The 27,513-nt window shown below is 61.9% G+C and overlaps 8 protein-coding genes across 8 annotated transcripts; 4 read left to right on the top strand and 4 right to left on the bottom strand.

The window, feature by feature from the left end:
- Nucleotides 1–80: 80 nt before the first annotated feature.
- Nucleotides 81–2,538, bottom strand: RHTO_01886 (glycoside hydrolase family 26 protein; the record flags this gene model as incomplete). Its single annotated transcript, XM_016415565.1, has 15 exons — nucleotides 81–184; nucleotides 252–267; nucleotides 334–349; nucleotides 410–502; nucleotides 566–645; nucleotides 727–739; nucleotides 806–885; nucleotides 952–1,057; nucleotides 1,095–1,128; nucleotides 1,286–1,409; nucleotides 1,484–1,504; nucleotides 1,562–1,697; nucleotides 1,756–1,782; nucleotides 1,985–2,235; nucleotides 2,296–2,538. The coding sequence occupies 15 exons, from the start codon at nucleotides 2,536–2,538 to the stop codon at nucleotides 81–83; spliced, it is 1,344 nt and encodes a 447-aa protein (XP_016272539.1).
- Nucleotides 2,539–3,118: 580 nt separating this feature from the next.
- On the bottom strand, nucleotides 3,119–9,675 carry RHTO_01885 (autophagy regulatory protein Atg2; the record flags this gene model as incomplete). Its single annotated transcript, XM_016415564.1, has 12 exons — nucleotides 3,119–3,271; nucleotides 3,330–3,896; nucleotides 3,952–4,106; nucleotides 4,162–4,294; nucleotides 4,354–5,092; nucleotides 5,149–5,526; nucleotides 5,589–5,788; nucleotides 5,845–6,114; nucleotides 6,171–6,341; nucleotides 6,401–6,618; nucleotides 6,677–9,380; nucleotides 9,442–9,675. The coding sequence occupies 12 exons, from the start codon at nucleotides 9,673–9,675 to the stop codon at nucleotides 3,119–3,121; spliced, it is 5,922 nt and encodes a 1,973-aa protein (XP_016272538.1).
- Nucleotides 9,676–10,174: 499 nt separating this feature from the next.
- RHTO_01884 (uncharacterized protein) lies at nucleotides 10,175–11,448 on the bottom strand (the record flags this gene model as incomplete). The annotated part of the gene is made up of 3 exons (XM_016415563.1): nucleotides 10,175–10,272; nucleotides 10,336–11,080; nucleotides 11,161–11,448. The coding sequence occupies 3 exons, from the start codon at nucleotides 11,446–11,448 to the stop codon at nucleotides 10,175–10,177; spliced, it is 1,131 nt and encodes a 376-aa protein (XP_016272537.1).
- An 885-nt stretch (nucleotides 11,449–12,333) lies between these two features.
- Nucleotides 12,334–14,386, top strand: RHTO_01883 (uncharacterized protein; the record flags this gene model as incomplete). The annotated part of the gene is made up of 6 exons (XM_016415562.1): nucleotides 12,334–13,051; nucleotides 13,114–13,247; nucleotides 13,316–13,450; nucleotides 13,508–13,641; nucleotides 13,701–13,873; nucleotides 13,938–14,386. 6 exons carry the CDS (start codon nucleotides 12,334–12,336, stop codon nucleotides 14,384–14,386), a joined length of 1,743 nt encoding a protein of 580 aa, XP_016272536.1.
- A 973-nt stretch (nucleotides 14,387–15,359) lies between these two features.
- Nucleotides 15,360–17,965, top strand: RHTO_01882 (amino acid transporter; the record flags this gene model as incomplete). Its single annotated transcript, XM_016415561.1, has 12 exons — nucleotides 15,360–15,450; nucleotides 15,561–15,868; nucleotides 15,932–16,165; nucleotides 16,251–16,293; nucleotides 16,381–16,526; nucleotides 16,588–16,658; nucleotides 16,726–16,820; nucleotides 16,877–16,987; nucleotides 17,072–17,399; nucleotides 17,482–17,673; nucleotides 17,768–17,831; nucleotides 17,897–17,965. The coding sequence occupies 12 exons, from the start codon at nucleotides 15,360–15,362 to the stop codon at nucleotides 17,963–17,965; spliced, it is 1,752 nt and encodes a 583-aa protein (XP_016272535.1).
- A 342-nt stretch (nucleotides 17,966–18,307) lies between these two features.
- RHTO_01881 (short-chain dehydrogenase/reductase SDR family protein) lies at nucleotides 18,308–19,734 on the bottom strand (the record flags this gene model as incomplete). The annotated part of the gene is made up of 8 exons (XM_016415560.1): nucleotides 18,308–18,465; nucleotides 18,529–18,648; nucleotides 18,731–18,753; nucleotides 18,855–18,965; nucleotides 19,025–19,263; nucleotides 19,324–19,435; nucleotides 19,523–19,631; nucleotides 19,689–19,734. 8 exons carry the CDS (start codon nucleotides 19,732–19,734, stop codon nucleotides 18,308–18,310), a joined length of 918 nt encoding a protein of 305 aa, XP_016272534.1.
- A 525-nt stretch (nucleotides 19,735–20,259) lies between these two features.
- Nucleotides 20,260–25,232, top strand: RHTO_01880 (nonribosomal peptide synthase; the record flags this gene model as incomplete). The annotated part of the gene is made up of 7 exons (XM_016415559.1): nucleotides 20,260–21,560; nucleotides 21,661–21,763; nucleotides 21,820–22,077; nucleotides 22,171–23,727; nucleotides 23,789–23,913; nucleotides 23,967–25,047; nucleotides 25,110–25,232. 7 exons carry the CDS (start codon nucleotides 20,260–20,262, stop codon nucleotides 25,230–25,232), a joined length of 4,548 nt encoding a protein of 1,515 aa, XP_016272533.1.
- Nucleotides 25,233–25,436: 204 nt separating this feature from the next.
- Nucleotides 25,437–27,304, top strand: RHTO_01879 (tyrosyl-DNA phosphodiesterase family protein; the record flags this gene model as incomplete). Its single annotated transcript, XM_016415558.1, has 4 exons — nucleotides 25,437–25,895; nucleotides 25,956–26,255; nucleotides 26,312–26,815; nucleotides 26,873–27,304. 4 exons carry the CDS (start codon nucleotides 25,437–25,439, stop codon nucleotides 27,302–27,304), a joined length of 1,695 nt encoding a protein of 564 aa, XP_016272532.1.
- Nucleotides 27,305–27,513: the final 209 nt, after the last annotated feature.

The raw sequence follows: 27,513 nt of genomic DNA, 5'->3' as shown, positions 1-27,513 counted from the left end.
AGCTTGTCGGCAGCAATGCAAGTTATAGGAAGAGGTAGAACTGCTACACCACGTCTCTATGCACCCTGACTTGTCGCCCTCTATGCGTTCCCCATCTTTGCGCCGCTCGCAGACGTCCCATTTGCGAGCCAGGCTTTCGCCTTGGCCGTTGTGTCCGCGTTGCCGGGGTCGTACAGATAGAAGTCTGTCGAGTCGAGGAATGTCAGCTCGGCGGTCGAGGAGACCAGAAGCGAGACGAAAAGACTGCGCACTCGTCTCTTTGTCGTACTTGGCGCGCAATGCGAGAGTTGGTTAGCAAAGTTCGGAGCTGTAAAGGAGTGCAGCAGCGCGCACGTTGAACCAGGAAATCCTGTGTAAGGTGTGTCAGCAAAAAGCGGCGAACGGAAGAGACGGAGATCGGATGGCGTACCCGACGTAATAAGGCATCGCTTTCGCCGTCGCCGCCGAAGTCAGTTGGTCTAGCCACGCAAGGCGCTCGTCGATTGTTGCGCTCCAGGGCGTTCTGTGCACAGCGAGGAAGAATCAGCGTCCCCTCCCGCAGACTTCGACGACGAGACCGACGCACCCTGTCTCGCCCATTGCAAACAGGATGTTGCCATCGGCGCAATACTTGTCGTAGAGCGGCTTGACGATATCCACAAAGCGCTGCGAGGCGTCCTTCGGGTAGTAGTCTGAGCAAAGGCGAGTTTGCGAAGGTCAGTTGAGCGGAATCGTGCGAGCATTGACGACCGCACCGATGCTATACACAATGCATGTTAGTGCGACTCTCTCACGCGACGACAGAGGGCAAGGAAAGGGGGCGCACCCGAGGTAATGTATGGTGCTAAGGTCGTCAGGCATCCAGTTCACGTAGTCTTGGAGCGAGCCAGCGACATTCGGCGTGAACTGTGCCGCGCCGTAAGCTCATCATTGCGCTCCACCAGCAACAGAAAAGAGGAAAGGTCTGCGCACGAACATGCGGACCTTCGGATTGTCCGCGACAGCTTTGGCGACTTCCGCCCACGCCGGCTTGAAGTCCTGGACGCCGCCTTGATACGTACCGTCGGTGACGTACCAGCTGGTACAGAACAAGTGTTAACGCAAAGCTCATCGACTGGACGAAGAGCTGGACTTGCTTGACTTCGTGAGCTGCGCAGCAAGTTGAGGCAGTCAGCGCGAATCCCGAAGCGTCGTCCTCAGTCTCCGAGCTCAAATGTGAGGGAAGGTGCTGAGGCCGAAGGAAGAGGATCTCGCAGACCGTGGGTTGCGGCGCCGCGGATGTTGTGGCAGGATCAGCGGAACGCACCGAATCTGAGCCACACCTCGATACCCTCGTCGGTAAATTTCTTCATCACCTTCGCGATCGCTTTGGCTTGCGAGTTGTCGCTCGCTGTCAGGCCTCGCCAGCCTTTCGTCGGCATGACTGCGGGCTGCGAGGGGGGAAGTGTCGACGAACCTCGCTTCTCGCCAAATGGCGAGACTGAGCCTCGAAAGCTTTACACACCTGGAAGATGCAGTTGCAAGCCTATCGAGCAGAAAAATCAGCGAGAAAGCCGCGCAGAACGGGCAGAAACAGCCGTACCTTGATATCATTCATTTGCGAAAGCAGCTGCGCGCCGTCCCAGTCGCCGCTCTCCGGTAGCTGCGCATACCACCCGTAGTAGCTGCTCTTGATGCCGAGCGCGCTGTTAATCTTGGCCATATCCTGATTCTTATAGCTGAGTTTGCGGTTGAACAGTCAGCCTCGCCTATGAAAAGTGAGCCTCGACGACGCACTCTGGCAGGAAACCGATGCCGATGTTACTGTTTAAGCGAATGAGCGTCACGAATGAGCGTCAGCTGCGACCCTGGCAAGCGAGGGGAGACGAAGAGGACTCGCTTCCTGCTGATCCCAGGCTGCTTGTCACTGCCGCTCCCGCTTCCGCTCGATCCTCCAGTACTTTCGGATGGTGAAGCGGGAGGGCTGCTACTTGCGCCGCCTGTCGTCGCCGGAGCTTCGACCGACACCGTCGTCGTAACAACCCCTCCTCCTCCGGGCAGAGTGACTGTCTCCGTGATCACTTGTACTCCGCCTGCGCCGCCAGTTGCGCTACTGTTGAAATAGCGCAAGAGAGCATAACCGCCGAGCGAAACAAGCAGGATAGCGATGCCGAGACCGATGAACAAGACCATGCAGCTTTTCGTCTGCTGTTGTTGCTGGGACTGCGCGCTCGAAGGCGGTCGGAGGCGGCGGCGGGAGCCGTCAGAGTCCGAGTCCTGCGATGTAGAGTATCGCTCAGTACAGTTTGGCAGACCACGAGAGAGCGGAAGGCGCACCGTTGCCTCGCTGGATCCAGTCGTCTCGTCGCTGGATGTCTCCGACGGCTCATAGCGAGGCGGCCATCGATCCCAGTCCACCCTTCTCCTCTCTGCCTTGTCGAGCGAGTAGAGCGAGTCTCCTCGTCTGCGAGACCTTGGCCGCCGTGCTCGTCGAGGAGAAGGCGACTCAACGGCGCTGCTGTCGGGTGGCGAGCTCGACTCGCTGCTGGACGAGTAGCGAGAGCGTCTTGAGCGCGCCATGAGTGAGGGGTAGCAGCCTCAGACGAAACGGAAGCGCGAGAACACCAAGCCGCCGAGACGATGGTCCGGAGAATCCGCGGATGAAGAGGAGGGGACACGGAGAGGCTGGCGGCTTACGATGCATCGCGACGTCGGCCCTACACCCTCGAGCTGTCGCCTCAGCTTCCCGAGTGACTAGCAGCGACACCGCAGGCGTGGGCGTCGAGCTTGTCGACCAAAATGATGAGGAGAAACGAGCGGCGTCGTAGGGCGGGGAGAGCCTCGCTGGACAGTGCAGCACTCGCGCAGGATGCTGTAATGAGCAGCGGACAGGAAGGACTCGTCAAAGAGCGAAGCGATGGCGCAGCGAGGATGAGGGAGACGCGAAAGGAGGACGAGGACAGCTCCAGCTCTCCACAGTCGAGTGGACTGAGCTAACGAGATGAGGAGCGCGGACGAATGCAATGCAAGAAGAGTTACGACAAGCGGGGCGACCAAGAGGAGACATGCGAGAGAAGCGGAAGAGAGAAGGAGGCAGAGGGAAGCGAGGAGGCGTGGGAGTGTTGCATGGACGACGACGAGAAGCGAGATAGGGTAGCGGTCACTTGTACTTGTCCTCGAGCTCGCTCTGCTGGGCGTTCGGGTCGAGCGTGTTGCGCAACCCGAGCAGCGCCTTCGAGACGGCGCCGGATGCGCCGATCATCGGCTTGAGGACGGCGATGGGGACGGCGCGGACGACAGCACGGACGGCACCCTGCACGTCGAGAGTGTCAGTTCAGTGACACTCGTGAGCGGGACTTCAGCGGGCGCACCTCGTTGCCAGACCGTTCGTAGACTTCCATCGGAACCGCCAGAATTGTCTGTGCGGCCTCCTTGACGTTGTCGCCGAGCGTCTTGTACGCACTCTGCACGCCCTCGCGGAAGTCGGCGGGCTGCTCGGCGTAGCGGCTGCGAAGGTCGGGCAACCCGTCGTCGACCAAGCTGTCCTCGAGCTGATTTGGCGAGTCGTGCGGAACGTCGGGCGCGAATGGCGCAATCGCTTCGGCAGACACAGGCTGGCTGAACTTGGCCCCGAGAACATGCTCTGCCTGCTCGAGGATGACTTGCGTGCCGGTCGCGAGTTTGGCGCCGACGTTGATGGCCTCGAGCGTCGTCTGCTTGGCGAAAGCTTGTGCGCCTTTTTGCAGGCCACGTACGACGCGGCCATCCTTGCGGTACTGCTCCATCGGAAGGAGGACGAGATTGGCCATGCCGGCGCCGACGTTGACGACCGAGCGGATTGGCGCGATACCGCCGACGACATCTGCGAGCTGATGCGCCTTGACGTCCGGCGACCAGATGTCTTGCACGAGATTCGAGAGGGTTGACGTGCCCGAGACCTGGCCAAGTTCGTCAGCGGACCGAAAGACGCAGGGAAGACGAAACAAAACTCACGCCGGTGACGACGAGATGCCGCAAGGTCATCTCGGAACCGTCGAAGTGGAAGAAGTTCATGAGCTCGGCGGTTTTGCCGCGCCTGAGCGCATTGTAGTCGACCCGCTTCGGCTTGTAGTCCACCTTGAGCTTGACCGGCAAGACTTCGACACGCTCTGCAAACGTGGGCGTCAGCGGCCACGAGGAACCGAAGATGCAACTGGAGCGCACGGTAGAAAGGCTCTTTGGATGCTCGACTAGCTTGGGCGGGTGCATTGGCGACGGGACGCTCGAAGGCGCCGAAGGACTTGAGGAAGTCGAGGGCATCTTGGTCGATGTATAAGCGAAGCGGCGACACTCGGAGCTGTGCAGTGACGTGACAGTCAGTTAACGGCAAGTCAAGACACGCTTGAGAGAACGGACCTTGGCGACGAGTTCGTCGTGCGCATGCGGAAGCTTCCCAACCGGCTTGACCGCCCGCAGCTCGAGCCTCGCCATGCGACCGCCGGTCGGACGCATCACGCCACCCTCACTCGGACGAAGTTCGGTCAAGAATTTGCGCCAAGTCGACGTCTTGATGTTGTCGATGATCTCCAAGTCGCCGATGTCGGCCTGAATCTTCGAGCTGAGTGCGGGATCGACGCCGAGCAGTCTTGACGCTTGGATACTGAGCGAAGACGAGTAGCTGTCGAAGTTGGCATTCAGGTCGCGCACGTTGATCTCGATGGCAAAGGCCTTCGAGCGCGTGAGTCGCTTGCGCAGCTTGCCGACGACAGCAGGTGCCGGCGGTCTTGCGGTTGCAGGTGGGGTGCCGCCTGGAAAGCTCTGCCAGCTTGACGCGGCCGTGCTGACCGCGTCCGAGGTGGGCGAGTCATCGAGCTCCTCGTTGATAGCTGCGAGCAACTCCTTCGCCGGCAGCTCGCTCGCGCCAGGTGGCAGGCCAAGCTGTACCGATCCGAACATGAGGACCGACGCCGTCTCCGCGCTCGCATCGGCTGCCTGACCGCTGGCGAGCAGCTGTCGGATCTTCTCGAGCCGGCGTCGAACCGCCTTCGCCTCCTCCTCGATAGCTTTCCGCGTGGCGGCCCAGTCGTAGCCTTCATGGAGGCGAATCGAGATGTCCGAGTTGACCAGCCGGCAGCGTATCGAGCTTGCCGTCGCGCTAGGGGCCAAGCGATCAGTCGTGGCAGCCAATGCGGGCGGGTCGAGTCCGCTTACCTGTGCTCATCGTCGTCGATTCGCGACTCGGCAAGCCACTCGTCGATGATCTGCAAGCCTTCTGGAACCAACGTCTTGATCGTCTCGCCATCAATTTCCGAGAGAAGCTGCGCCGAGTCGGCTTGACCGAAAGCTGGCAAGCTCGCTGAAGAAGCGGTGCGCTGGTGAGCCTTGGCCGCGGCTGATTGTGAGGTCGATCGTAGCAGAGCGTCGCTGATGTACGTCGTGTTCGCCGGCACGTCGTCGTCGAGCAGTTCAGGCAGGTCGTGCATAGGCGGAGCCTGCTCGAAGGCTGCGGGGTCCACCGACGCCAGGAGGTCGCCCGGATCCTTCCGCGTTCCGCGTCGCCCCCTGGAAGCCGTCGACGTTCGAGGCGAGCTGCGAAGGAGGGGCAGCCGCTCAGCAGCGGCTCAGACGGCACACGGACCGAGAACACGTACCTGTGCAAGCCTGTTAATGACAGATCGGCGACGAAAGCACTGGCGAAGGTGGTCAAGCTGGCGATAGTGTCGGCACAGAGCGAGACGTCCACCTTGGCGCCATTGACGAGAACGTCGAGATCGGGCAAGACGAGGCCGTTGCCTTGACGAGCCTCGACCGACGCCTGCTCGATGTGCGCAATCGGCACGAAGCCTTTCGCCTGCAGAAAGGCGCGTCAGTGCATCGTAGGTCTTACCAAGACGAACCATAGCTCACCCTCCAGAACCGCCAATCCTCCTGCTGTCGCAGACCAGGCGCGATCTCCGCCAGGTCGGCTTCGCTATCGACCGCGAGAGCTCGCAAGCCTGTGACATCCGCCAAGAGTGTCGTACGGGGAAGATCGGGCATGAGGTCGGTACGAAGTCGAGCCTCGGCGATAACAAGGACGAGGTGTGACGAGCTCGACGGCGCAGAGACGTGGGCGCAGATTGAATTCAGGCGTACGCGAAGACGGGTGAGCTCGTTTGGGACGACGTGTTCGAAGGCCTGCAGGGAGTACTCGGTCAGGCAGGGTGACTACACGAGACGAATGGACGGCTCACCCCTTCGGGCGCTTTGACGAATGCGCCTAAGTCTTGCATCCAGGCCAAATCGGCGGAGAGGTAGTAGGTAAAGTCGCTGAGCGTGAGCTGAACCTTCGACTCCTTCAAGTTGGTCTCACGCTCCGTCGAGCTCGAGAAGCCGACCTGGACGAGCGCGGACGACGGCGTCGTCTGGGGGTTTAGGGGGGTCAGAGAACCGCTCTTGTGCCGATGGATACGAGTGGACGTACGAGATCGCGCGGCATGGTCCGGCCCAAGATCGTCACCGGAGCTGTCGTCTTCGACTGGTCTTCAATGTTGACGTCCATCACGCTGAGGCTCGCCCGAAGATCCGCGTGGCCGTCTTTGAGCAGCTCAACCTCGAGCCCGAGATCTGATCCTGCAAGGTGGAGATGGCGGACATTCACCGAGCCGGCCGTGAGTGCTCCCAAATGCAAGTCGACGATGACTGCACGCGATAACGTCAGAATCGCTGCTCCTGGAAATGAGTGGGATCTAGGGCGCACCATCCGTCACGCTGACGTTCGCAGAAGCTGTCCGACCCTCCGCGCGGCCGCCGGATCCGCCTCCTCCCGAACGACCTCGCACTGTTACCGTGCTCGCCGTGCTGTCCGTCTCGCTCTCGCGACGGCGCCTTCGAGGGTGCATGAAGCTCTTCGCACCGAAGTAGCGCGAGCCAATCATCCTTGTGCCGCGCATGCCGTGGTGTTCTTCGTCGGATGAGGCGTACGACGACTCGGCCAGCTCGATGCCGACATACTGCGAAATGTCGTCGGCGAATAGTTGAAGGCCGTCGAACGTCGGCTTGTCGAGCTGAACATGTGCAAGCGGGAGGGTGACGTCGAAGGTAGGGTAGGCTGCGCCGAAAGCTGCGGTGAGGCATGGACAGACCGCCGCTGGGTCTTCGGTAAGCGGGGCTAGTGGCGAGATCTGGAGGAATCGCGCAGCCTGGACATCGGACTTGAGGGCGAAGAACGCTTCGAATGCCTCAAGGTCAAGTTTCGTCGTCGACTTGCCGATCGCGAGCCTTGTCGAGACAACATCGACGACGAGGCGACCGCTCCGCACGAGCTCCCCATCGTGCGCCGCGAGGCGATACTCCTTTGGCGCCGGACAGCGGATCTCGATGCGCAAGAGCGGACATCGCACGAGCAGCGCGAAAGCTTCTTGAGATGAGGCGTGACGAAGCGTGTCGGGAGTGCCCACAAAGTCGTCGAGGATGTCGCGAGGGGGGACGGTAGGAAAGGCAGGGCTTGAGGGACGAGGCGTCGGCGCTATGGGCGGCTCTTGCGGGACTGCCGATTCCGATGAAGGAGGTAGCGCTTCCATGCACAGCTCAACGAGCGGAAGTAGCCTTCCGATCGCGCTCAAGTCGATGAAAGCGTGCAAAGGCGCGAGGTCGACGGCGAGACCCTCACTGCTTGACGCGCTCAAGACCAGCGCCGGCGTCTTCGTCGTGTCGCCCTCGTCCTTCGAAGCGCTCTTCTTGCCCATGTTCCTCGAGGCGAAGCGCCAGTCTCGTCCGTAGACGGCCCCTTGCGCCGCCGAGGGTCCACCTTCTCCCGCAGTCGCAACTCGCACCCAGTCCGGGCTGTTAGCCGACGCATCCGTCGGCGGGCGGCTCGCGAGCGCGACATCGTCAACAAGGAGCGGAAGGGTGCGCCAGACGTCCTCGCTACCTACACCTCCCGGTAATGCGGAGGTCTCGGTCAGAGCAATGTGGTCGATTCGAACCCGCATGCCCGTAGACGCATCGCTGGTGAAACCGAGACTTTCGAGTCGCAGGCGAAGATGTGGCGCACGAATGACGGTGTCGGGGTGGGTGAGAATGGCAGGCGGGAAAGGCGGTGACGGAACGGAAGCCTTTGGCGGAAGCGCGATGAGGAGGTGAACCGCACGGAGGGACAATGAAAAGTTGGCAGTGCTTGTGCTGGATCGTGTCGGAGGGGTTTGAGGGGTTGCTGAAGTCGATGACGCAGTGGCGGACAGGTGAGCGGCAAGGGAAAGAAGAGCGGCGAGCTGTTCGGCGGTGATCGCGCAGATCCAGGGACTGTCGACGTCGGCAGAGAGAGTCACAACCGGTCGCCGGGAGAGCTTGGAAGGCTTGTCGCCGTCGGATGCGGGCTGCACCGTCGACAGGAGAAGCGTAATGGGCTTGTCGGAGGGGCCGAGGGAGAGAATGAGCGAAGGCGGATCTCGCTGATCAGGCGGCGAAGAAGTGGAAGATGCGGTGCGCGCCTCCGCATCCGGATCGTGGAAAGGGTCGTCCTCCTCCGGCTCTTCGCTGACCGACTGGAAAGGCGCGGATCTAGCCGACGCGAACAAGTCGCTCCGCGCGGTGCTGGAAGATCCACCGCTCCTCGTCGAGTAGACTGAAGTGCGCAGGTCGGCAATCGATTGAGACATGGCGAGAAGATCGGCTTCGTCGCCCGAGGAGGAGGAGGAAGAGTCGGATTCTGACGAGTCGCGACGGTTTGTCGCCGGTCGAGACGAGGTCGTCGGAGACGGCGACGCGGGTTCGGCGAGACGAAGGTAAACTTGAGGAGGCGAGATTTGCAGGCTGCGAACGAGCGGCGCTTTGGCGGCGCCAGGTTCGCCCGCGTCGCCCGTGTACACGACCTCGCCTATCCGCACATCCAGCTCGTTCTCGCCATCCATTCCTTCCGTCTCCCACAGCAGCCTCAGCCGAACCTGCTTAACCTTGACCCCCAGTCTCGCCAGAACCCGCTCAATGAGGCCCGCCAAGACAGTCGTCTCGACTTCCTCCGCCTCCTGCTCCGACCCTCCGCTGCTTCTTGCTGCTCCGCCAAAAGCGCCAGGAAGGTCGACAGACGATGCAAGCGAGGGCGACAGGTGTAGCGACTCGCGCAATTCGGCGTCTTCTGACGGGAGCAGCTCGTGCGAGATGAAGTCGTGCGCGATTGAGACCGAGATATGCGACTCGGCGAGAGGGTCGCTTGCGTCTGGTGGAGGTGTAGGCGGAATCTCAGACGGAGGAGGGGAGGAAGGGGGTTCGGCGGGTCGAGGCGAATTCGAGACGCGGAAGACGAGGTCGACTTGGTCGATGACGAGGTCGAGCTTCGTCAGCGGCCACGCAACGAGCGCCGTGACGGTGCCTATCGAGCCGGATTCGAAGCGCAGGGAAGCGTCGGGGACGCTATCGCCATCGGAAGTGGGGAGATGAGGAGGCGAGAGGAGGGCATTGATGGCCTGCAGCGGGATGATAGGTCAGCGGTTGCCTCGAGTCGACTCATACGGTCGCTGTACGCACCTGCTCGTCCACCTCGACGTCTCTGACCACGAACCTCCCCTCGCGGACATCCGCCTCGATCCTGCCCTCGTCGCCCAACCCCTCCCCTCCGCCCTTGACGAACCCGCCTATCGCCCTCCTGAGCAAGAACGCGACGAGCCTCTGCTGCAGGTTGGCTGGCAACGGCACCGAGGGGAGGTACGACGCCGCTGCCGTGAGTGGGGCAGAGAGGAGCGATGAGAGGGTCCAAGGCATCGCGGGTCGGGTGCGCTGCACTGGGTCGTTCAGCTGAGCTGCATGAGTCTCGCGGGCGTGGCTGGCGGGGTTCTGGGGCCAGCAACGGCGAGAGTAGCGAGTGGTTCTGGTTCAGGCTCCTCCTGGATATCGCTGCTCACCTCGCAATCTTCGTGGACTTCAAACAGTCTGTGTAAGGCTTGCTACGGCTTTTTCGGAACCCCCGCGCCATCGCACTGGAGGACTCGGCAGGTCTGACGGCACTGTCGCCCTCTTCACCTTCGACTCGACTCGGAACGACGGAGACAGACGCTATGCATTGAACGCTAGGCTACAGAGGACGAAGCTGGAGTCGGTGCTACAAGATGGGAAAGAAAAGATAGAACGGGACAGCCTGAATGGCCAGGAGAAAAGGGAATCGCTCTTCTAGGTACTTAACTTCCGCCCGAGCTGCCTCTTCGCAGCCACTTACTCCGTCAAGGTGAAACGAGTGTGGTTGAGTGCGCCGAAGGGGAGGCGTCTACTGGCGTGCGGACCAACTGAGACGGCGCTTGCCCTTCTTGTCCTGCGGCGCAGAGGCGGACGTCGAAGCGGAGCCGTAGCCGCGCATGGGGATGGCTGGACACAACGAGGCGCATTAGCTCGAAGTACGGCGTGGCTGAGGGAAGAGGTAGAACGCACATGTGGCCCTGTCGTCAAACGACCTTCCCGTCGCGACCTGCTGAGCCTGCAACTTCGCGTGTACACGCTCCGCCGCGTTCCTCCTCCTCCTGCGCTGGTTGAGCTTGCAGCAGCAGTAAATCAAGAACCCGAGCGCGATAGTCGAGACGATGACGAGAGTTGCGAGGCCGACTTTCGACAGGATCGAGAGGTTGTTGATGCGAGTCTTGAGGTCGTTGTATTCGCCTGTCACTTCGTTCGAGATACCCTGCCCCCAGGAGGACGGGTCGGTCCAGGAGACGTCGGTGCTGTTGCCTGAGGCAGTGGTCGGAGCCGGAGCAGCGACGGAAGAGGCGGACGACGAGGAGGTCGGCGCGGCGGTCGACGAAGCGGAGGCAGGACGAGTCGAGGTGACGAAGCCAGCCGTCGAGGTGGGCGAGCTCATGATGCCAGCCGCGTCGAGCTCGTCGCCAACGTTGGCGAGGGCGTCAACAATGTCGCGCTTGTCCTTCGTCGATGACGCCGTCGCGGAGGCAGACGAGCTAGTCGACGAGCTCGAAGCGCTCTTACTAGCATCCTTTTTGCGCCACTTGGACTGGTCCTCCGAGTCCTCGATGTACCAGTAGTGCTGCCTGTCGCCAACGACTTTGCCGGACTCATGGCTCAACTCGGCGGAGGTCGTGGCCATGCCGAGCTTCGATTCGATCGTGGCAAGGAGGCCGCGACGCTTCGGGGCATTAACAGCCTTCTCCTTCGGAAGCTGCTTCTGCGGGAGTGCGGAGCGGGGCTCAGGTCAGTTTCCGTGCCAGTGTCCTCCACGAGGCAGAGAAGTAGGACGGAACTCACAAGCGGCTTGCTAGCGGTGCCGTTGATCTTCTTGCCAGGACCGCTGCCAGGGAGAATGACAATCTTCTCCATGCCGGACTTGGCGGCAGGCGTCGGAGCCGGCGCCTCCTGGTCCTTCGAGCGCTTGGCGAGACGCTCGATGTGCTTGATTCCAGGCGGGATGGTCGGGACGATGCCCGCGGCAGAGTAGGCGGAAAGGGCGTCGATGAGTGCCGGAGGAGGGGTCGCGGCGACGAGGGTGGCTGGGACGAGCGCGAGCGCGAGGGGGAGGAAAGCGGCCGTCTTCATGGTGCGGTGTTGTGCGCTTGCACGGATGTAACGAGTGTGGTGCGTGTAGGAACGAGGGATCGACAAAGGTTGGACGGGCGAGGAGGCGGGTCGACTGCTTCTGCCCTACCTGAGGGTTGCATGCGCTGGTCGGTCGACGACGGGCGGTCTAGAGGCGCAGTGAAGGAGCGTGAAGGAGCGTAGCGAGCGGTACAGAAGCAAGGGCGAGAGAGCAGCAGTCGAGGGAGGCGGACAACGAGAGAGCAGGAGCAGGACTCCGAGCCGGCCCCAGCTGGCGGGTTCTGGAGCGAGATGCTAGTAAGCCCGTCTGCGGCAGGTCGCTGCGTCTGTAGCGATGGAACGGAGGCGTTGGCGACCCGCATGCGGAAGGAGGTCGAGGGAGGCTGGCCGGCGCCGCCAGAGAGCCCCTGTGGGCCGCGCGAAGACTGTGCAGCGAGTGAGCGATGCAGCAACGTCCCCAGCGTCGTCAGCGAGGCGCAAGTGATGTGCGCGGCGAGCGAGAAGGAGGGAAACCGGGGAGTTGGCGAGGGGGACGACCGCAACAGGGGGCAGCTGGCGGTGTCTGCTCTCGTCTACTCTGCCGTGTGACTGATCGTGCAAGCTGCAAAGCCCTTTGACTATACTCCACAGCCATCACGGAGAATTTGCCAGCGCAACGAGTCGCCCGCGGTCGTCCCCAGCGTCGTCCCTCAACATCCTCTCCCGCTGACACATCGCTCATTGCTGGCTTGCGGGTTCTGCTGGCTGTCAGACGTACTCTCAGGACTGCTGCTTTCCCGTCGAATCGCCCCGACTGCCCTAGGTGCCTTCGCCGCCCCTCCCACACCTCCTCGACGCCTCAACTCCGACTCATCCGCACATCCTCTGCTCACACCGCCGGCAGGAATGCCTCAGACTCGCTCGAGTGCTCGCGGCAAGGCTTCGGCGCAGTCCGACACAGCAGCGACGGCTTCGAGGGCGCAAGACGCTCAGACTGCGACGACCGCCTCGTCATCTCGGCTGGCTTCGAACGTCGGCGCCTCGACCTCGCAGGGCACGAGGCAGGCAGGCGGAGATGCTCGCAAGGATGGGAAAAAGAAGCGAAAGTCGGGCGGGCGGAAGAAGCGGTCGAGGCGGAACGAGGACGACGAGGATGCGGATGCGAGTGGGGAGTCAAGTCGGCGGCCGGCGAAGCGCAAGAAGGGCAAGCGGCGCGTCAAAGTCGAGGAGTTGAGCGACTTCGATGCCTTCTCCGGGAGCGACGATGGAGGAGGACAGCCGCCGACCCCGCCGCCTAAGGACGCTCGCTGGCTCCCGCCGCCCGAACCCGTCGACCGCCTCACCGACCTCCCCCGCGAACTCCTCCAGCAAATCCTCTCATGCGTCCTACTCCCCTCCGAAGCTGGCGGCCAGGCCGACCGCCACTCGCTCGCGCGACTCGCACTGGCCAACCGCAAACTCGCCGTTCAGGTTCGCTCGGCGCTCTACCGCGAACTCGATATCGATACAAGGGTACAGGCGCATGCGATTCATCGCACGCTGCATGGGCAGGTTATGGCGCGGGGCGTCAAACGATTGACTGCGAATATCGAGAATATGGTCAAGGCGAGCAGCTCGTGGCCTGGTGCGTCCCGTTCCCTTCCTTCGCCTCTACTGCGGATGAGTTCCTCATCTCTCAATCTGCAGGCTGGTTCACGTTCCACTCGATGCACTCGCTCTGCGGCATCCTCGGTTCCTGCCGGTACCTCCTCAGCGTCTCGCTCTACCTCATCGCCGACACGACCGCCTGGATGAACTCGCTATGTCAAGCACTAATCGACGTGCGTCTACGCTATGCCCCGCCCTCAATCGAGCGAGGCTGATATGCGCCCCTCTCCCCCTTGAACAGCTCCGCCTGCTTCAGGAATTCAACAAGGACCTCGCGCCTTCTGGGAAGGGCGAGGCTGCAGGAGCCGGCAGCGAGGAAGGGATGGACATTGGCTGGAAACCGAGCGCCTCGCCATCGATGTTGTCGGTCAGCCAGGTGCGTCTCGCCCTTTTCCCCTACGCAAGGCTGCGAAGCTAACCTGGGTACGTGCAGTTCGTCAAACCCCTCTCGACGCTCAAGAGTCTGCGCACGCTGCGCTTGTGCGGCATCTCGAGCGACTCGTCGACTCTCCCGCATCCGCCGCTGCACTCGCTCAAGCTCACGGAAGTCGTCCTTGTGGAAGTCAAGTAAGGCGACTCCCTCCTCGACTGCTGACTTTGACTGAGTATTGCTTCGCCACACCCAGCGTCACGAACTACGACCTCATCCAATTACTCGGCGACGCTCGCAGCGTCAAGAAGTTTACGCTCTGGCGCAGCTCGCTTCTGTCGAAGCGCGGGCTCATACACGTTCTCAAGAAGTGTCCGGCTTTGGTTGAGCTGCGAGTTGGCGGAAGCTGGTTTGGCGCAAAGGCGGAAGGTGCGTTCTTAGCGGTCTCTCCGAGAGCGTCGAAGTCTCGCTTATCGTTCGTGCGCGGTTACAGACGACAAGCACTTCCCGCTGAACGAATCGTTCCAGTACCTCCCGCACCTCAAGCTCGTCCACGTCTCGGGCTCGCTCATCTCGCCCGCGGCGCTCGAGCTCCCCAACCTCTGCCTGAACCACCTCTTCGTCCACCGCGCGCCGTCCTGGACGCCCGCCGCAGTCCACGCCTCCCTCTCAAAGATGTCGCACGACCCGCCTGCCGTCGCTCGTCTCACGCTTCCCGCCATGCGTGATCCGAGGAAGAACAAGACTGGGGAGGGCGGGAGAAGAGGGAGGAGTAGGAGCGAGGCGGCACAGGGTGTTGGAGAGGGGTGGAACGAGACGTGGAGGTTTACGGTGCAGAAGACGGGCGAGGCGAAGGGGTGTCTTGTTGAGGACCGCTGGAGGAAGGACGGCGACGACGACTCGGACACTATTGTCCTTGATGACTCGGACAGCGATGCGTGAGAGGCGTCAAGCAGGAGGCGCGGAGCTCGAGGAGGCGGGAGTCCGGCGGCGACGGGAGAAGGAGGGGCGGTTCTCGTGGAGGACAGGATTCCCTGCGCACCCGTTATGGGTCGCATCGTCCACGACAGTACATGACGCTGTTCACGCTTTATCCGCATTGCAACCCCGCGCATCTGTTTCGTTCACAGAATCCCCCGCGGTACGAGGCTGTCCGTCTCGAGAGGACCGAGGAAGGGCCGGCCTGGGAAGCGGACAGCGCGATGCGTCGACGGCCTGCCGTCAGCTTCTTGGGGGATACGGACGGAGACAAAGATTGCCTCGCAGCGGCGGCGAGTTGCCACATGCAACACGAGAGGGCCGCTGTCCTCGATTGGCGGCCTGATGGCGTTTGGCTTTCGTGAGCGCGCGGTGCGAGCAGTCTTTGACGCCGAAGATTGCGCCGCAGCAAAGGCCTATGGCGCAAGAACTGCAGCAGTTGCCGACGGATACGATGGCCTCCGCTTCGAGGACTTGACCTTCGCAATGCGCCACCGGTGCCGCCACGACGAGGCAAACCGTCGTCGAACGCTGGGCCATTTGTGGCGCGCAGGAACGGACGACGAGGATGTTCTTCAGCCCTGCCAGGCGTGTCAGTTGGCCAGTTTTGCGAGGCCGACCTCCCCTCCTCCGCTTCGGCTTGCGCTCGACAACCTCGCGGTGAGGCTATTTCGAGCTCCAAGATGGGCATGCACTAATCGCGTTCGGGCCCCACCTCGAGTGTTCCGCGTGCATTCCTTTGCTTCGACCCTTGCAAGCCGAACCTGTGGCCGCTCCCTCTTCCTCCTTCGTCTCCTTCTCGCTCTCTGCCGTCGTGCGACACGCTCAGACTCGACGCCACAGCAACTCGTATCGGCGACTACGACTCTACCGCTGAACCCGACCACGCTTCCGTCAATCGCTCGTCTCCGCACCTTCACCGTCCTTAATCGCCGCCATGGATTCCGCCGCACTCGCAGGCGTTGCCATCCCGCAACAGGAGGCCAACGAGAGCGAGAAGCAGATGGACCAGTTCTACCAGCCCCAAGGTGCGAAGCGAGACGGAGCCAGCCAGACGCTCTCCTACTCCGCCGGCGAGGCTGAAAAGTCTTTCGTCTCCCGCCGGGCACCGTTCTGACGCATGCTTCGTCCGAAACAGTCGGCAGCGACAAGATCTCGCTCGCCGAGTACCGCTACTGGGCCGCCCGCCAGCGTGAGCGCGAGCGCAACGACACCGCCGACTTCCACTCCCGCGGCCTTGCGTCCTTCGCGCACACCGTCAAGGGCAAGATTGGTAAGGGCGAGAAGGACCATGACGTCCACGTCCGCGAGGCTACCGACTCGCCCACGTTCGACGACGTTGCAGCCGACCTTGAGGGGTTGTCGGAGCGCGAGTTGGAGCTTGTCAACGCTCGCCGCGCCCTCCGTGTCGCAGGATGGGCGACCATCTTCTACCTGATCACTACCGTGCGTCTTGTGTCGTTCTTTGCGAAGCCGCGACCCGTACTCACCCCGACTTCTCGCTCACAGGACATTCTCGGTCCGTTCAACGCTCCGTACGCTATCGCGTCGATGGGAATGGCATCAGGCGTCGTCCTCTACGTCGTTTTCGGCATCATCGCCTTCATCACCGGCGTCATGCTCCACCGTCTCTTCCTGCACATGGACTCGGTTCGCTACCCGATCCGCACTTTCGGCGACTTGGGCGGCCGCGTCTTCGGCAGCTGGATGCGCCACCTCTGCTCCATCCTTCAGGCGATCCAGGTGAGTGGGCGGTCGTACTACAATCCGTCTTTCTTCCGCGACCTGAAGAACGGCTGGACTGACTCTCTGCCCTTCTCCTGCGCAGCTCGTCCTCAACGTCGGTCTCATCTGCTTGAGTAACGGACAAGGTGAGTGCAGACCGCTAGATTGCGGCAGCGGAAGTCAGCGCGTGACTGACGACGTTCCTCCTCCCTCGACCTTTCTTTGCGCAACAGGCGTCGCTCAGATTGCTGCCGGCGGCAACGGCCCTGCGATCTGCTTCTCGGTCGCCGTTGTTATCTGGACGATTCTCGGAATAATCGTCGGCCAGATCCGTTCGCTTCAGGGTCTCGGTCTCCTCGCCAACAGCTCCGTCTGGCTCGTACGTCGCTTCCCCTCCTGGACCATGCATTGATGTCTTCAAGCTAACGCTTCGCATGCAGAACATCTTGATCATCATCCTCTCGATGGCCTTCATTGCGCACTCGCCGCCCAACTACGCCTCGGCTGCCGCGTGCGTTCCCTCTCACCTCCACCACGTCCCGCCTGGTCTCCAGTACTGACTTGATTGACTTCTACAGCACCTACGGTGACAGCATTGGTACTGGCCCGGTCGTCGTCGTCGCTCGTGTCAACCAGCCGGTCTTCTCGCAGGTCAACGGCTTGATGAACATGGGTGCGTCCTCCTCTCCCTCGCTCCTGGCCTTGCTCTGACTCCTGCGGCTCCCACAGTCTTCGCTTACGGCGGTTCGATGATCTTCCCCGAGTTGATGGCCGAGATGCGCCGTCCGCACGACTTTATCCGCAGTATGGCGCTCGCGCAGGCCCTCATCATCACCTGCTGTGAGTCCCTCTCCTGGCGCTGACCCTCACTTCCTGCCTATGTCCACCGCGAGTCTGACAGCGACTGACGCTCTCCATCTTCAGACCTCGTCTATGGAATCTACGTCTACGCGATGCAGGGACAGTACACGCTCCCGCTCGCCTACCAGGGCGTCTCGCGCTACGCTTGGCAGACGGTCACGAACGTCATCGCCCTCATCACCGGCGCCATCGCTGCCGGCCTCTACGGCAACATCGGTCTCAAGGTCATCTACATCAACATCGTCGAAGGACTCCTCAAGGGCCCGCCTCTCATGACGAGCCGCGGACGAGTCGTCTGGTCCGGCATGGTCGTCCTCTTCTGGGGCACGGCATTCGTCATTGGCAGCGCTATCCCATCCGTGGGAACCTTGTCCGGCCTGGTTGCTGCCGTGTGCGTCTTTCCTCCGGTTCACCTGGATGTTCTACCCCTGTCCTCGCGCGTGGGTGCTGATACTCGCTCGTATGCGCTTCAGGTGCATCTTCCAGTTCACCTACACGTTCCCACCTCTCTTCACCCTCGGCTACTGGATCTCGGTCGATGCCGCGGCCGGAGACGAGGAGTTTTCTACTCCCGGCGTCGCCCCTCGCCGCGTCGACAACTGGACGAACATGTCGCGTTGGTCTCGCGGTATCTTCGGCGGTGGCATGAAGCGCGTCTTGTACAAGTGAGTCTTTCTGGCTTGCAGAAGAAGGAGGGGCCAGGAGGAGGTGTTTGGCGTCTAGTTTCGTCTTGCGTTTGCTGATGTCGCTCTTCCGCAGGCTCGGACTCTTCCTCTTCTTCCTCGCCGCATTGGCGACGGCAGCGCTCGGCATGTGGGCCTCGGTGCGTTGCCGGTTCTCCCCCACTCACCCTCAACGTCCTCACTGACGCTTTCCTCCTCCGCACAGGGTACCGACCTGCGCGAGGCGCTCAAGAAAGGCGCAGCCACTTCCTTCGGCTGCACCGCGCCCGTCTAAGCTTTTCGAGGCGAGCAAAGCGATACCGAACCTCTCTCTTTCAGTTGTACTGCTTCTTCCGCTTTCTGTCGTTCTTCGGGTTATCCTGTGACGTACCATCGCAACGTAGTACCGGATATCACTTTGTCGTCTCGAATGGCCAGTCAGCGAAAGGAAGCGGTTCAGCAAGCCTTTCTCAGATTGCGAAGGTCAAGCTTGCGGGAGTTGCTGAGCAGCTGTATACTGGCTCGTCCGCCCTCTCACAGCACGTACGACCGCTCAACGATCAATACAAACAGGGCGGACACTGACCTGACACTCAGACAGCAACTACCCGCACCGAGCCCTTCATCCTCCGCCCATCTACGCAACAACCTCCAGCCCAGCACCCTCGACGCTCAGCGCGCGGTCGATCTGGTCCGAGGGATGGAACTCGTTCATGTTGAGCCTCGCCGCCTCGTCCATGTACGTCGGGATCGCGCGGAAAACGTTCTTGAGTCCGCAGTTTTCGATGATTTGGCCTGCGTACTCTCCTTGTCAGTCTCGCCGTCGAGTGAGGGAGAGAGGGAGAGAGGGAGACGAACCGGTGACCCGGGACTTGGGGTTGATGAAGACGTCGACGGCGTTCGTGACGGTCTTCATGGGCGTCAGGCGGTGTTCGCGCTCGAGCATGGCGATGAAGTCGGGAGGTGCGAGGCCGGTGGCTGTTGTGTGCAAAAGAGACAAAGCGATCCTGTCAAGATGGGAGCTCGAGGGACGCGCTGGCGCAGGAAGAGGCGAACGAACCGACGACGGAGGGACCGAAGCAGCTGTCGAAACGAAAGGTGTCAGCGCTACACTAGCTCCTGCAGACAGCAGCTCTCAGGCTCGACGAGCAGGGTGCGCTGTTGAAGAAGGCGACGTAACGCACTTGACGGTGATGCCCTCGTCGATGACCTTTGGACCGACTGCTCGGCAGGTGCCCAGGACACCCTGCTTGGCCGCGGCGTACAGCGGGTCGTTCGGGAAGGGATAGAAGGACCTGTTCAGACAAGAGCGTGAGAAGCCGTTGTGGGTTGAGCGCTCGCAGCAGCAACTCACGCATTCGAGCCCGTGGCAACAAACTTTCCCCTCCACCCATCCTGATCCTTCTCCTGCTGGCGGAAGTACGCCAGCGCTGCATGAAGAGTGTAAAGGACGCCATCGAGGTTAACGCGGATGACTGCGAGCGAAGGAGGGCGCGAGGAGAGGTCGTTGAGGGAGGAGTGGGCGGTGGTTGCGAAGTGCGTGGGGTCGGAGGAACGCATCTCGCGCATCTGGGCGATGCCGGCGTTGGCGAACTGTCGAGGAGCGGGTCAGCAACCTTTGAAGGGTGGAAGGCGGCGAGACGCGCAACGCACGACAAAGTCGATCCGGGGACCGAAGGTCTTGTAGGTGTGCGCAAAGAGGTTGCAGATTGACGACCATTCCGTGACGTTCGTCGAGCAGAAGGCGACTTTGTCCGTACCGTGACTGTGCAGACAGAGGATCCATAATGTCAGTTCTTGCGGGAAGAAACGCGTCTTCCACCGACAAAGCATGCGCGAGCCCCGAGCTCACCTCTTCGCAAGGTCCGCGACGACCTTCTGACCCTGCTGCTCGTTCAAATCCGCAACCATGACCTTGGCGCCCTCCTTGAGGAGGTGTTCCGTGATTCCAAGGCCGATGCCTGCGAAGTCTCCAGGTCAGCGGGAGTCCCGTGGGACTGCAGGATCCTCAAACGCACCACTGGCCGCACCGGTGACGATAGCGACCTTTCCAACGTAGGCCATGGTCGCGAGAGAAGTTGAGGAGTGTGAGGAGGACGAAGGGGGTGAGCAGGAGTAGCAGGCGAGTGCTGGGCCGGGTGACTTCGGTGTCGGGCTAGCTGAGAGTGGTAGAGAGTGCAGCAGGAGCGCAAGGAGCGGAGAATGGGAGAGGACGAGGAGGAAGGACTGTTCCGTTCTCGAGGTGGGGGCAAACTGATGAAGGCGGAAGTCCGCGTAAGTCCGCCTGTATTCCTTCGGCCCATTGCCACTGCTTGCAGGGCCGTGCGCACCGTTCCAGCTGGGCGGAAAGTAGCAAGGCAGACGAAGAGGAACAGTTTCGACTTTCACCTCACCATGACGACGCCCTCCGCGCCAGTAACTTCCTGCAAGATCTGGCTCGTGGTAAGGGACCATTGTAAAGCGTGCTACTCAGCAATATCAACTTGTCCGAGCGGAGTCGACGTCGCGACCGAGCCAAATTCCGATGCTTCCCTCTCCTCGACGACTTGCCCGCTCTGATACCCGCGCTGCTCCTGCCATACCTCGGAGATGCCTCCGCCAGACTACCCGCGACTGCCGACCCACTACCGCTTCGACCCAGCGAGCCCGTCGCTTCGTTCGATCAGCATACCCTTCCCCGATTCCCCTCGCGATGGAGGCTTGCGACAGGCTCTCAGGGTCGCTGCTGGACTCGCGTTGGCCGCACATGCGGGAGAAGAGCGGTATGAGTTCGGCGTCGAAGGCGGCAAGGTTGTGGAGGGCGAGGTGAACCGGGATCAGACCGTCGGATGGATGCTGGAGCGCGTCGAGGAGACGACTCCGAAGAAGCAGGACGAGGACGGCGTGCGGTTGACACTGGAGCTGAGAGAGGGCGGAGTTGGTGCAGACGACCAAGGCGCCGCAGCGACGCCCCTTCACCTCGTCGTCGACGTTTCCGCCTCGACGAACCCCTCCGCAACCCTCTCCTTCGACTCCTCCCTCATTCCCGAACTCGAAGCTCGTTGGCTTCTGTCGCACATCCTCACCGGGACCCGCGCCATCCTCCAAGCTTCCCGCTCAACCCGCATCTCAGCCATCTCCCTCGCTCCTTCCGATGAACTCGCCACTCTCGAACAATACTGCACCTGTCCCACGACGATCCACGAACCCGAAGCTTACCCTCCTTCCGCCAAGACCTTGCCCGACTTCTTCCTCCATGCGGCGGAGCAATTCCCCGACGACCCCGCCCTGCACTTCATCTCCGACGTGACTTCTCCTCGACACGACTCGCTCGTCCTCTCTTTCTCGCAGCTCGCCTACCTCGCACGCTTCCTCGCCTCCCATATTCTCCTCTCTCTCGACGACGCATCAGCCCGCTCAAAGCTCGACGGCCAGCACGTCCTCCCAGTTGTGGTCGACAAGTCACCCGCAATGATCATCTCGCTCCTCGCCGCCTCGCTCGTCGGCTTCGGATACCTCGCGCTCGAGCCGTCCTTTCCGGAGGGCAGGAAGCGAGGGATTTGCGAGGAGTTGGCAGAGAAGGGGATGTTGGCGAGTACGGCGGTTGTGCAGAGTGCTGATGAGGAGAAGGACAGGTGGGAAAGCTGGACACACGAGGAAGGGAAGAAGGCGTTCTCCTCCGTCATCGACCCGCAGGCCGTCCTCGCTCCCCTCCTCGACTTCCTCGCAACCTGCTCGTCCACCTCGACAACGGACCTCGTTTCTCGCTTCCCGATTCCTGATCTCTCGGGCGTCGGTGGCCTTCCGACGCTTAAGGAGGACGGGTTGGCGTATGTGATCTACACGAGCGGGACAACGGGCAAGCCGAAGGGAATCATGGTCGAGCATCGGAACGTCGCGGCGTTCCTGAGGTGAGTGGGCAGCGTTCGTTCAATCTCGCGAGCCTCCCGCATTGGAAGCTCGCGCCTCGAAATCGGTCGAGGGCCTGCTAACGCAGAAGCTTGTTCGCAGGAACTACCGTGGCGTTTTTGGCCGAGCGCGGGGCGAGCGAGTGCTACAGTTCCCAAGCTATTCGTTCGACGTAAGCGTCATGAACATCTGGGACACGCTTGCTGTACGCTCGCTCCGTCGCTTGTGGTGAATGATTCCTGACGGATTTGACCCGCGCAGCACGGCTCGACAATCTGCATCACCACCCCAGCTTCACTCTTCTCTTCCCTCGCCGATACGATCCTCACACTCGACTGCACCCTCGTCGACCTCACACCAACCATCGCCGCGCTCCTCTTTGAGCACGAAGAAGCCCAGCCTCGGAAAGGCGAGAGCATCGCGGACGCGTGGCGGAGAGCTGGGTTCCGGATCAAGCAGGTCAATACTGGTGGAGAGAAGGTTGATAAGAGTGTTCGGGAGAAGTGGAGGGAGCGCGGCGTGCGGGTTTGCATCGACTATGGGCCGACATGCGTTCAGCTTCTCGACCCGCCTTCTCGAGTCCTGCTGATCTGACCTTGTGCTTGCAGCGAGACCACTGTCGGCGTCATTTCGAACCAATCTCTCGCGCCGTCCCCGCCTGCGCCATTCTCCCTCCCCATCGGCAAACCAACAGGCAATACCCGCGTCCACATCCTCCCCTCCCACTCGCCCGACGCCCTCGCGCCCCTCCCTCTCGGCTGCATCGGCGAGATCTGCGTCCTCGGTCCGCAAGTCACGCGTGGATATGTCCGGCAAGAGCTGAACAGGGGCGTGTTTATCGGGTTGAATGGCAACGAAGGGATCGGGGAGAAGGGGGAGAGACTGTACAGGACTGGAGACTTGGGGAGGTGGGTCGTTGCGGATTGGGAGGAAGAAGGGGAGAAGGAGGGCTGGATTGAGTGTCTGGGAAGGAAGGACGGGCAGGTCAAGGTCAACGGTCTTCGCATCGAAGTCGGCGAGATCGAGGAGAACCTTTCCTCGAGGGCCGACCCAGCCATCGTGCGCGGTATCGTCGACAAGGTCGACGCGCCCGGCATCGGCACCGCCCTCGTCGCCTTCCTCGAGCTTTCGCCCTCTTTCGTATCCGACGGTACCGCTTCTCCCGCCACTCAGCGCGAACGGCACCACTCGCACTCCGCAGGATCCGTCTCCGTCCTCCCTCTCTCCACCTCTCCTCGCTTCTCCACCCTTTGCGAGTCGCTCAAGTCTCGACTCGGCGAGAAGTTGCCGACCTACATGGTCCCGCGGTATTGGCTCGCGGTGAACCGTATTCCGACGCAGGGGATGGGCAAGGCGGATCGCAAAACGCTGCGAGGGCTGGCGGAGGACTGGGACTGGCAGGGCGCTGCGCGAAATCGACGAGCGAACGGAGCGAACGGCGATGCGCAGGCTGACGGGCCGGAAGAGGCGCGACACTACACTCGTCTGCCTCACTTTGACGCCGCACGACGAGCTTGGGCGAAGGTTTTGCGATTGAAGGACGACCCCGTTGGCGCCAACATTGCCGATGAAGACGCGTTCATGAAGCTCGGAGGCGACTCGATCCGGTTCATGAAGCTCGTCAGCGTCATGCGAAGCGAGGGCTACCCTGGTGTAGCCTTTCGCGACCTTGTCGAGGCTGCGACTCTCGCAGACTGTGCTACCGTCCTCGAGCGCAAGGGCGGGGCTGGTGCCAAGACCAACGGTCGCCTTTTCCGGCACGCGTACCGACCGTTTTCGCTCGTCCCGGAGGACCAGAAGGAGGCTCTCTTCGCCGAGCTCGAGTCGGCCTCTCTCCCTCTCAGCCGCATCTCCGACGTTTACCCGACCGCGCCAGCCCAAGACGCCCTCCTCGCACCATCCTTCGATTCGCCATGCGGTCATTACTATGCACAGGCCGTCTATGCCGTCGGCGTGAGCGAAATCGAGCTCCCTCTCGAGCGACTTCAGCACGGCATTGACGAGCTCGTTCGACGGCATGACGTGCTTCGTGGCGTCTTTTTCGTCAGCGACACGCTCGGGCGAACAATGTCTCTTGTGCTGAAGCCGGAGGACGAGGAGGTGAAGCAACGGAGCCGAATCGAGGAGATTCAGGTCGGCGATGCGAAGGAGCTGGACGCCGTCGTTTCGGTGCGCAGCCTCCATCGACTCGCAGACTCGCATCTTTGCTGACTCTCCCTGCTTTACGCAGAGCTGGCTGCGACAAGACCGACAGGCGCACTCGTTCGAATGGGGCCGGCTGTCGCTCTCGTTCGCCCTGTTCAGCTTGCCTGACGGAACTCGGAAGCTCGCCTGGAGCATGCATCATGCAATGAGGTACGCCCAGGCTCATTATATGTCTTAGCATTCGCTGACTCCCGGGCATACAGTGACGGCTGGACCCTTGAGCTTCTTACCCTCGACCTCCGCAACCTCTGCTTCGATATCCCTGTTCCAGATCGACCTTCCTTCGGCGCCGTCGCGTCATGGTGGCTCAGCGAGACGACACCGCCGCAGGACACGATCGACTTCTGGCGGTCTTACCTTGACGGCGCGAAACCGCTCGGCTGGCCTTCGCAAGACCCGCTTCACGGCGAGATCTTGGCAACCACCGGCGCTGCGATTCAGCACTGGTCAGGCGAGCTTGACGCCCTCTCTCAGCGCAGCGGCATCACGCCGGCAATCGCAAGTCGACTGGCCATCCTCGTCGCCCTTCACCACCATACAGGCTCATCCGACGTCAACGTCGGCATCGTCCGCTCTGGCCGCGACATCGATGTCGTCGATGCCGACGAGATCATCGGTCCTTGCGTCTCCGTCCTCCCCTCCCGAATCCGCTTCGATCCCAACTCCTCCCTTCTGTCCCTCGCCAAGACCGAAGCCGAGGCAGACCGTCGCGCCCGAATTCACCAGCACGTCACCCTGTCGCAACTCGCCCGCTTCTGCGACCTACCCGGTCGCGCAGACCTCTTCGACATCCTCGTCACCTTCCAATCCCTCGCCGAGCGAGATCCCGCCGTCGAGACCGCTGCGCCTTGGCCCGTCCGCCAACCACCCGAGCGCATCCACATGCCGACCAACTACACGCTCTCGTTCGAGATCACGCCCGACATGCATAACAAGGACAAGCTCGAGCTGGCATGCTTCTTCGACGAGCGGATCATCGAGAAGAGCGAGGTCGACAACGTGCTCAAGTCGGTTGCGAGTGTTCTCGACTACTTGACGACAGCGCCCTGCACCAAGCTTGGCCAGGTCAAACTGGGCGAAGGAGTGGCGCCGCCTCGGCCATTGTCGAAGCAGGCGAATGGTTCGACAGGCCCGCCAAGCGGCGTCAATGGCTCGACCAGGGCGCTCGACCCTGCTCTCTTAGCTACCGTCCAGCGACTCGCGAAGGAGTGGGCGTCGGTGCTGAGGGTCCCGGAGGCCGACATCGGTCCGCACGACTCGTTCGCGTCTTTCGGCGGCGACTCGGTGCGCCTCCTCTCGCTCTCTGCGCACGAGGGAACTCGATTGACTGTTGCTCCCTGCTGCAGATCGCGACTATGCGCCTCGCCGTCCGCCTCAGCAAGGCCGGGATGGCGATTCCGACACAGGCTCTCGCAAAACTCCCGACTCTGGCGGATCAGGCGGACTGGCTGACGCGGGAAGAGACATAGACATATAGAGTAGACTACAAGCAGTGTCATCGAAGCCATAGAAGCTCTGTGCAGGCGAGCCACTCTCTCGTTTCCGGATGTCAACCTCGTCTCCTCTTGACAACTCGCTGTCATCCCGATACACCCGCCTGAGACCCTGCTGCTGGCGCTGGACAGACTCTGACACGCTCTCTGGCTGCACACGGCCGTGTCGCACGCGCCCCCATGGCTTCCCTCGTCGACATCATCCCCCGCCATCCGCACGAGACTTCCGCGCTTCAGGACGCCATCTACCGCTCGCTGCAAGACGCGCGCAGCCTGTACGGTCCCCACAGGAAGTCTTTTGACGGCTTGACGCAGCACAAGCGCGCCCGCGACGAGATCACCGCTCTTCCCGCCAAGCGCCATCGCCTCTCATCGGGATCCGCCTCCGACCCTTCGCAGCCCAAGAGCGGGATTCCCAAGGTGAAGAGGTGGGATGAAGGACTCGAGATGTACCGCCGTGGCGCCTTGCGCTTGACCCGTACGCCTGGTCGCGCGACTTCGACCAATGTCGTCTCTCTCAGCGATGTTGTCAAACCGGAAGCGCTCGAAGCCTTCGCGAGCCACTCGTTCATCGTCGAGGACGACTTCCTTGCGGCGCACCTGCCCCTCCAGGGACCGCACAGCCTGCGAGGCGTCCCGGTGCGTCTGCCTCTCCGACTTCACACTCGCTAATTTGCTGACCTGCGATTCTCGCCGCAGATCTACGACTCCCGTCCCATCGAGTCCGACCCCATGTTCCATTTCGCGGCGCAGCAGGGTCTGCTTCCCGACATCAACCTCGACAAGCGCACGAAGTTGACCAAGGCGCAACACGCTCAAGCTGTCCCCGTCGTCCGCGAGCTTCACAGGCAGTTCGGCCCTCCAGGACTCAGGCCGCTGTATCCATGGGCGAGCGGATGCGCGCACTCCAAGTTCTTCCTTCTCTTCTACCCGGGCTTCCTCCTCCTCGTCATCACGTCGTGCAACACGATGCAGATCGACATGGATCTCTCGGACAACGTGCGTGTGCTTGCTTCAGCCTGCCTCTACGCTCGCTGACTTCCGCCCGTGTGCAGCACTGGTACATCCACGCCTTCCCCGAGATTCCGCCCGGCAAGAAGCGCAAGGCCAAGACTACCTTCGAGCACGACCTCCTTGCGCACATGCTCGACCTCGACTGGCCCGAGGAGGTCATCTCGCGCGTCCGCGACAAGTACGACTTCCGCTCGGCCGAAGGGCGCGTCCACCTCGTCGCCTCCGTTCCCGGCACGAAGCGCGCGACCGACGGCGAAAGCTCGTACGGCATGCTTCGCCTCAACGAGCTCGCCCGCCAGATCATCCCCAAGAGCGTCAAGCCCGACATCGCTATGGAGTTCTGCGCCGGCTCGGTCAGCTCGCTTCCACCAGAGTGGATCGACCAGACCGACAAGCTCCTTCGCGGCCGCGACCTCTCGAGGGCTGTCTCCGTGACCAAGCCCGGCGTTCCCGAGCCGCCCGTCGCCCTCAGCAACCTCCCGGAGTGGTCGATCGTCTTCCCGACGAAGGCGACCGTCGCAGCCTGCTCGCCCGATGTCATCACGGTGAGCTCGCTGACAGCGTTTTTGGTGGTTCGCTCAGCTGACGCCCTCCCTCTGCAGGCCGCTTCGAACATCGGCTGCTGTCTGAACAACAAGGAGTGGCCCAAGACGCCTGACGAGGTCCGCTCGATGTTCTTCGACTACGCCTCGAAGGACCCGGGACGCCTCTTCCACATGAAGTTCTACCAGTGGAAAGACTCTCGAAACAAGAACCCGTCGGCGCCACCGCTCATGGTCTACCTCGGATCGCACAACCTGTCGAAGGCGGCGCTCGGCGAAGTCTCTCGCCTCAAGTCCGGCGCAGGCGACGTCCGCATCAGGTGCAGCAACTTTGAGCTCGGCGTCGTCATCCGCGGCGAGGACATTGTCGACTTCCTCGAACCCGGCTCGTCGTGGGACGACATCGTCCCGTACGTTCGTCCGTCGAGGCCATACAACAACAGGACGGGCGACTCGCCGTGGAACTCGCCTGCCTGGGTCTCGCAGGAGTGATCAGCTTCTTTCTACTCGCATCTATTCTGTGCCGTTAGTCGCTTGTCGTTGCCATACCTACTCGCTTTGCACTCGCCGTCGTCGAGGAGGAGAGCAACCGACGCTTCCGCTTGACTTTCCTTGCCTCTCGGGCCGTATTCAGTGTGCTATAGTCTTCATTGTCTGTTTCTACGCAGAAAAGCGAACGAGCAAGCAGAGGATTTGTTCTC

Source organism: Rhodotorula toruloides (assembly GCF_000320785.1).
Source record: "Rhodotorula toruloides NP11 unplaced genomic scaffold Scaffold15, whole genome shotgun sequence".
Taxonomy (NCBI): domain Eukaryota; kingdom Fungi; phylum Basidiomycota; class Microbotryomycetes; order Sporidiobolales; family Sporidiobolaceae; genus Rhodotorula; species Rhodotorula toruloides.
Note: the sequence above shows the minus strand (reverse complement) of the source record. Positions and strands in the feature narration are given on the sequence as shown.